Source organism: Corylus avellana, chromosome 7, assembly GCF_965113065.1.
Source record: "Corylus avellana chromosome 7, dhCorAvel1.hap1.2, whole genome shotgun sequence".
NCBI classification, from domain to species: Eukaryota; Viridiplantae; Streptophyta; class Magnoliopsida; order Fagales; family Betulaceae; genus Corylus; species Corylus avellana.
This window is the reverse complement of record NC_142496.1, coordinates 6,807,268-6,815,495: the sequence shown is the minus strand read 5'-3', so window position 1 is coordinate 6,815,495 and position 8,228 is coordinate 6,807,268. Positions and strand designations below refer to the sequence as shown.

At 40.3% G+C, this 8,228-nt stretch overlaps 1 protein-coding gene across 1 annotated transcript; it reads left to right on the top strand.

The window, feature by feature from the left end:
* The first annotated feature begins 460 nt into the window (after positions 1-460).
* On the top strand, positions 461-4,341 carry LOC132184168 (ATP synthase subunit beta, mitochondrial). Its single transcript, XM_088518619.1, is given in 10 exon segments — positions 461-1,129; positions 1,385-1,460; positions 1,614-1,702; positions 2,357-2,474; positions 2,565-2,668; positions 2,766-2,799; positions 2,802-2,923; positions 3,027-3,251; positions 3,358-3,669; positions 3,862-4,341. Coding segments are annotated over 10 exon segments (1,653 nt in total). The 5' UTR covers positions 461-670; the 3' UTR covers positions 3,976-4,341.
* Positions 4,342-8,228: the final 3,887 nt, after the last annotated feature.

Genomic DNA, 8,228 nt, shown 5'->3' with positions numbered 1-8,228 from the left:
CAAAGGTGTAAAATAAGAGGAAAAAAAAAAAGACATAAAATCCACAACCCTAAACCAAATAAAATGACACATTTACAATTTTGTCTAGTTAATAAATAGGGAAAAATTCTCATACCCCTAAACTTTCACCTAATTGCCAATATTTTCCCGAACTTTATGTTGAAATAAATGTTCCTCTCAAACTACCAAAATGTTGTCAATATCCCCTTTCAATAACAGTAAAAGTTATAGTAGATTGGTATTTTTGTTTTTGTTTTTCACTTTTTAAAGGAATAAAAATACCTCTACACTATAATTAACTAGATATTATCTAGTCTGAATGAAATACAGAGGAACCTAATTCCTCATAGGGGTGCCTGAATTTTTCCTAACAAAATAACTATTAAATGAGTATTAACGGTAATTTAATATCTAACCAAAAACAACTTCTGATTTTCTATTTCAAAAACATTTTTTAAGAAATTCCAGCTTATACATAACGCAGCTCTCACCAGCATCTCTCCTCCAATGGTCACTCACTCGCTCACTGTCTACCACGAAAGAAAGGAAGAACATTTCCAAATGATTAGTCCTTTTAGTAGGAGCCTCCGCCGCACCAACTGAACTACTACTCCTTTCATTTCCGGCCATTCCCAACCAACCCCTGAACCACCGCCAAAATCCCGCCACCATGTCCTCCTCTCGTAAACTCCTCGCCACCCTCCTCCGCACCCCTCTCCGCCGCTCCGCCAGACCCTCGCTCTCCCGTCCAACCCCCAGCTCCCCTCTCACGCGCTCCCCGGGGTACCTCCTCTCACGCGCCGCGCATTATGCCACCTCTGCCGCCGCCCCGTCGGCCAAACCCCCTCCCCCGCCGCCGACCAAGTCCAGTGGCAAGATAACCGACGAGTTCACCGGAAAGGGCGCGATCGGGAGAGTGTGCCAGGTCATCGGGGCCGTCGTCGATGTCCGATTTGAAGATGGCTTGCCGCCGATCCTAACAGCCTTGGAGGTCCTCGACAACTCGATCCGGCTGGTGCTGGAGGTGGCGCAGCACCTGGGAGGGAACATGGTGCGCACCATCGCTATGGACGGGACCGAAGGCCTAGTCCGTGGTCAGCGCGTGCTCAACACTGGCTCTCCCATCACCGTAAGCCACGATAATCATATCCAGACCGATTTTGTGATTGTTTTCGTTTGGGTTTAAAGTCGCTGGTTGTTTGGTAAAAGAATGTGTTTTTTTTTTTTTTTTTTTTTAAATCCAAGATTGAAAATTTATGTTTATTTTCTTTGGATTTCTCGGATGTATTTTCTGTTTGCTTTATCTCATTTTGAAGTTTGAATGTTGTATAATAATTCAGAATGGACCAAAGTCTTAACATTTGTTGTTGGTGGTGTGTGTTAGGTGCCTGTCGGTAGAGCTACACTTGGCCGCATCATGAATGTTATTGGAGAGCCCATAGATGAGAGGGGAGAGCTAAGTGAGAACCTGAATTGGAAACCCTTTTTGGCATGTTATTGTATTTGTTTATTTATGTTTTTGCTGAATGGTTTATAGCATTGGGATTGCATGAAAGTTTCATATCCAGCAAGAAATGTTGTATCTAATGTTTGATTTTTAATTTGAAAATCAGAAACCGACCACTTTCTGCCCATCCATAGAGAAGCGCCTGCCTTTGTTGAGCAGGCAACTGAGCAACAGATTCTTGTGACTGGAATCAAGGTATGTCAGCTCTCTGACCCAATTATAGCTGAAAATTTTAGCTCTATTCAAATGTGAAGGAATGCGTTTCAATGATGGACGGGGTGACAGTTTGTTTGCTATTCGTTTTGTCTATAGGATTATTGAACTAAAAAGTGTAAGGTTTTGTTGGGATTTATAAACACAGTACAGCCTGAAAACCGTTTAATTAAGAAAGCTTAAACTTTGACAATTTGGGTGGTACTGTAATATGAATAATGGATCTAGTTTTGGTTATTTTATTGCACATCTTTCTACTCCTGTTCCATTTACAATGGTCCAGTATGGGAGGTGTAAAATATAGAAAATTTTAAACTAATCCTGGAAATAAAAGAAGACTCTAATTTTTGAATATCAATGTTTGGGATGAATGTATTTGGTATGCTGAATTTTGGAAATGTTAATGGTTGGTTGGTTGTTATTCTATGTGAACAAGTATGACTGTATACTGTCGTAATGGGGTTGCCCACACCAATAAGAAATAGTGCTATTTCATATGAAATGTTAATAGGGCTTGAGTTCAACTGACAACATAATATTATGTGTGAATGTGTGTGTTTGTGTTTTTTTATTACTATAAATGCATCTTTTAGCCTTTGTACTTCTCAATTACGTTTGTGTTGCTACCTCCTCCAGGTTGTTGATCTCCTTGCACCTTATCAAAGAGGTGGAAAGATTGGGCTCTTTGGTGGCGCTGGTGTTGGAAAGACGGTGCTTATTATGGAACTCATTAACAATGTTGCTAAGGCTCATGGTTGGTTCCATTGAAATACCTTGTGAACTGATGTATTTTTGAAATGATTGGTGCACAGTTTCATGGAGTGTTTGATTTATCTCTCTTTAGGTGGTTTCTCTGTATTTGCTGGTGTTGGAGAGCGGACTCGTGAGGGTAATGACTTGTACAGAGAAATGATAGAAAGTGGGGTCATTAAGCTTGGAGACAAGCAGGTTAATCTAATGCAACACTTATTGAACCCCTTTTTTCTTGATTTGTATAATCCACAATCTGTCATACTTTTCCTAATGACATTCTCTTAATTTTCAGGCTGAGAGCAAATGTGCTCTTGTATATGGTCAAATGATGAACCTCCCGGTGCCCGTGCTCGTGTTGGACTTACAGGGCTGACTGTGGCTGAGCATTTCAGAGATGCTGAGGGTCAAGATGTGCTTCTCTTCATTGATAACATTTTCCGCTTCACTCAAGTAACCTTGCTTGTCAATATATATTTATATTTTTTTCAATAATAACATTTACATTTTTTTTATATGTGCTAAACCTGGTTCCCTCTCTGTATTTATTCTGCAGGCTAACTCAGAGGTGTCTGCTTTGCTTGGCCGTATACCATCTGCTGTTGGTTATCAACCTACTTTGGCTACAGATCTTGGAGGCCTTCAAGAGCGTATTACCACTACCAAGAAGGGTTCCATTACATCTGTTCAGGCTATTTATGTGCCTGCTGATGACTTGACAGATCCAGCTCCTGCAACCACTTTTGCCCATCTTGATGCCACAACAGTGCTGTCCCGGCAGGTTCGTAGCCTTTTTTTCTTTTCTTTTAATTTTCACTTATATTCATCTAAAGCAAAGAACCATTCTTCCTTGTTCTTGCTTTTTATGATTTCTGCTTTATAATCAGATATCTGAGCTTGGTATCTATCCTGCCGTCGACCCCTTGGATTCTACATCTCGTATGCTCTCTCCTCATATTTTGGGAGAAGAACACTACAATACTGCTCGAGGTGTACAGAAAGTTCTCCAAAACTACAAAAATCTTCAAGACATTATTGCCATTTTGGGAATGGATGAGCTTAGTGAAGATGACAAGTTGACAGTTGCTCGTGCTCGTAAGATTCAAAGATTCTTGAGCCAGCCTTTCCATGTTGCAGAAGTATTCACTGGAGCCCCAGGAAAATACGTTGACCTGAAGGAGAGCATTAACAGCTTTCAGGTGATTATTTATCAAATGCATATGGATTATTTCTGTTTCCATTTAGTGTCTATGATTTTGCATAATGGTGGTGGTTCAATGATTCTTTAGTTTTGGGGCTGGCAGTTAACAATTTGAATCTACCAATTAACTTTTCTCTTTCATTAGTGATAATCTTGTCTGATGTTGATGCCATGGATCTTTATTTGACAGGGAGTTCTTGATGGAAAATATGATGATCTCTCTGAGCAGTCATTTTACATGGTTGGTGGGATTGAAGAAGTCATCGCTAAGGCAGAGAAGATTGCCAAGGAATCTGCTGCTTAACTTAAGCTAGATTCCTTGTTCTCCCCCAATCATCAAATATTTTTTCCCTAATCATCAAAGAATTGATAATGCTTTTGGCATTTCCAATTCGACCAGCATCACCCGTTGTATAAACTTGTTTTTTTTTTTTTTTTTTTTTTTCTTAAAAAAAAATCTCTAATTTTTGATAGAACTGTATTAGGTAGAGAAGTGAGGCAAGAGACATTTTTGGTGTCCTTTCCGTGCAATAAAAACAAGGGATTTTGCATGTTTGTATTTATCATCATCGCTCTCATGTCAAGATGCAGGTTGTCTTTAGTTTAGACCAACTCTTGCGTTGACTACTTTCAAGAAACATTGAAATGGATGTAGCTTTCAATTTCAGTTTGTCTGGATTTTTTCTTTTCAAGTAAGGATGCCAATCCGATACCATTCTAATATACATGACTACATGAGTAAGTTGTGTGTAAGCTGCCTGTATAAGTAATGTTACTATTTACACCCATTTATCACACAAATTTCACACTGAATTGACACTGTACAGCAACCCCAAATCAAATTAGCAAATACAAAAAAGGCGGCCAACTGGTTGTTGCCATTCTCCGTCCGGCAGAGATCCAGAGAAGCAATAAGGGACTCTTTGACTTGTGGTTAACCATGGCATTCCATTTCCATTTGGATTTGGCTCACCATTGCCCTCCTGTATTTGTGATCGGCTTCAAGCTAATAATTTGGTTTCATTTTCGTTTCACTGCTTGTCGCTTCCCTGATCTTTTCTATATTTAGTGCCAGTCTTCATCAACAAAGCGCTTCCCTGAGTTTTTTCTGTATTTAGTACCAGTCGTTTGCTGTTGTTGAAAAGGGCCTATGAGTTTAGAGGTCCAAGTCGAGAAAATGTCTGAGCTTATCTGTTCTGTGTTGCTTCTATCTGTACCTTGAATGTTTTGCATAAGAGAAATGGCGAGCAGAGTATTGAATTTCTTGGATATGATCCAACGAGTTGCTGCCTCATGCTTGCTGCACCCGCTCGCGGTTGGGCGGCACGATTCCGACGACAATTGTGCCAAAGACAAGGACAAAGGGTATGTGTTTGATTATCAAGAAAACGATGATTGGACAAAGAAGAAGAAGAAAGTGAAGAGGAAAACGGAAAGGAAAGGTGTAGGGAAAGATTACTGGCAAAAGAAATAATATTTAAATGGTATAAAGAAATATAAGAGCAAATATTGTGTAGTATATTTGAATAGAGAAACAAAAAGTTATTTGTTAGAGAAAATGTAAAGGAAGCTATTTGGAGTGCTTTAAGAGCATTCACGGCAAATTTCTTATAAGTTGTTCCCTTAAATTTAGAATTTTTTTTTATAAAGTGACAAAAAATCACTCGAGCAAATACCCTACATTTTTCCTAAACCTTGAGAATGGTACAGTGCAACTCAATGCGTTACCGATGCTTTATTATAATCTTAAAAAATTTCTCTCTCCTGTCACAATTCTCCATAAATGCAGTCTCCTAGGCTTCTTTTTCTTTGTTAATCAATCCATGACTCCATCCTCGCCGCCTTGTTCTCCTCCATCACTCTCGACTTCAAGCCTCGAGAAATCTACAATCTATAGCAGAAATGGGTAATTTGCAATCCCTTCTTCTTGTTCTCACTGTCTCTATGGGTCCCCAACAGAAATTTGCAGCAATAAACTATAGGTCGCATGCAGCCGGTTAGCGGTTAATAACACTAATAACCACTAACCGTTTTTTAAAGAAAAAAAATTTAAGAGTTATTTAAAAAAAAAAAAAAAACTGAAACGACGCCGTTTTACGGTAATATGATAATACCATGCTAGATACGATATTATATATATATATATATATAAAAGCGGTTAGCGGTTCTTCCTAACCGCCTTTTCACTCCTACCCCATATGGTTTGGTGTCCTTTACGATCACCAAAAATGTGGAATACTCAATAATCTAAAGAAAAGAATTACGAGAATTTTCGTTATCACCATGGAAGGTCATATGTTTGTGATTTCCCTTCAAAAAGTTTCTTTTTTGGAGCTGAAACAAGATGTGATATGAATTATTGTTTCATATTGTTAGAATATTTTATATATTACTTTCTCGGATTTATTGTCTTTCCTATTATGTTTTATTCCCTATTTTAATTAGTCTAGGATTTCTTGCTTATCACTCTTAGCCGAGTAATGCTAGGCGGCCTACTAGGGTCCTACTAGCATCCATCTCCTTTTCAGTTTTTTTTTTTTTTTTTTTAATAGGGCTGATGTGGCGTGGCTGAGTCCACACCACATTTGCCCTAGTTCGACGTTGGTAGGTTCATTGTTTCCTTCCGTTTTCTCTCCTCTCTCTCCCTCTCTCATGCTTCCGCTTCAATATATTCAACAATATATTTAACATGGTATCAGAGCCACTTTCTTGTGGCCTCCAATAAACGTCTTTGACGTTTTCTGGCGCTCTCTCTGGCGACATCTCTATTTTGTTCGTCTGTGCGCTGCCAAGCGGTTTTCTGCTCAAAATCTCTTCCACGCTTTCATCGCAGCCTCATTTGGGAAAATTTATACTAGATTCATGCTTGCAAGGCACAAACCTACATATCTGTGGCAGATCCGCCGCCATCGGCCCTCCAACGCGCCTCTGCCAGTTTCTGCTCTTGCCTCCACCGTGACTCCTCTCGGCCAAATAACCACCAAAAGTGGTGTCAAGGCCCCCAGATTGGTGGATCTATGCAATTTCAACCCATTTCGGCATTGCACGCGCCACTAGCAAAAACTGCTGATTCCTCCATGCGCCACTACCGCTCCTCCACGCGCCACCACCTTAGGTGGATCAGCATGGTTTTCGCTCTGTTCGATAGATCCGTCGCCGATGGTTTCATTTCCGTCCAGATCGCCGCCATTGGGTCGCCAACGCGCCACCATGCTCTGGCCAAAGGATTTGCATGTGGGCTTCACTCACCCATGCGCTTCACACGCCAGACGCACTCCTAGAGCGTGAGATGCACTCACGTCATGTGGCCGCAGCACCACGTGCCAGACGCTCCTTTCTCGTTCCCTCTGCCACATGTCGCTCAGAGAGCCCGCCACGTCAGCCCTAGCCCTCTGCCACGTGTCAGATAAAAAAAAAAAAAAAGATTCAAAATCATCCGGATCCAATATTTTCGACCCGATTCAACGGGTTAGAACCGGATCGTCTCTTTCAAGCCAAAACAACCCATTCAACAGTCCACGTGTTTCGGCCATTTTGGCCCATGTATCTGGCCCACTTGCCAACTCGGTTCCAAACAGCCTCAACCCGACCCAGCGGGTCTCAAACCCGGTTCGGTTCATTGGGTTTTACAACCCGAACCAGATCCATCCAAGGCGCTCCAACACCAGTTTCTAACCGGGTCATCGGGTCCAAACCAGGTCAATCTATCCAACCGGTCCAAATTAGTCAACCCGGTTAAATGGGTTAGACCCGGTTCATATCTTTTTGGGTCAACCATATTTAATGATTCATGAGTTTTGGCCTATATGTTAGCTAATGTAACCGGCCCAATAGATTCAAGTTTGAAGCCCAACATTTTGGGGCTATCAGCCACCGCCTCCCTCCGTCGACCACTTCCGGCAGCCCATCTCTGGCTTCCGCTTTCTCTCTTCTCTCTCTCATGCTTCCACTTCAATATATTTAACACATATCACAAAAGTTTGGTGTGAAAAATATAACTTTTTGAGGTCTTTGTGTGCTCTCATCATGAAGCTTTTAAGAAGACGTCATGAAGAACTTGGTGTGCAAGGTTTCTTGATGAAGTCTTCATATAACTGTTATGACGAACCTAAATCCTAAGAGAAATGTTTACTCGGATGTGAAGTAGAGATTGCTTTGACACATTTATGAATGAGACCTTTAGTGTGATGAACGGCATCGGTTTGTTAAGTAATCACATGTAGTATTGTGAGAGAGTTTTTCTCAAGAAGGAATCTAAGTCATTTCTTAAAAATTGATAAGAAATTCTCTTTGAGATAGATTTTATAGATTTGAATTATTCTTAATTTCTGGCTAAAGCATTTTAATTGGCATACCAAAATAATGTACATGTGATAAGACGTTCACAAGTAAGAGAATAATAATAATTTCTTTATTTAATAGCGTTTTGTTAAATGAATGATTGGATTTTTGAATGTACATAGCAACATCACATAGCAACATTAATTTACAAAAATATTAGCAAGCGCCAACAAATATTAGTAATGCAACTGGCGACTTACTTTAGTGTCGGCAGAG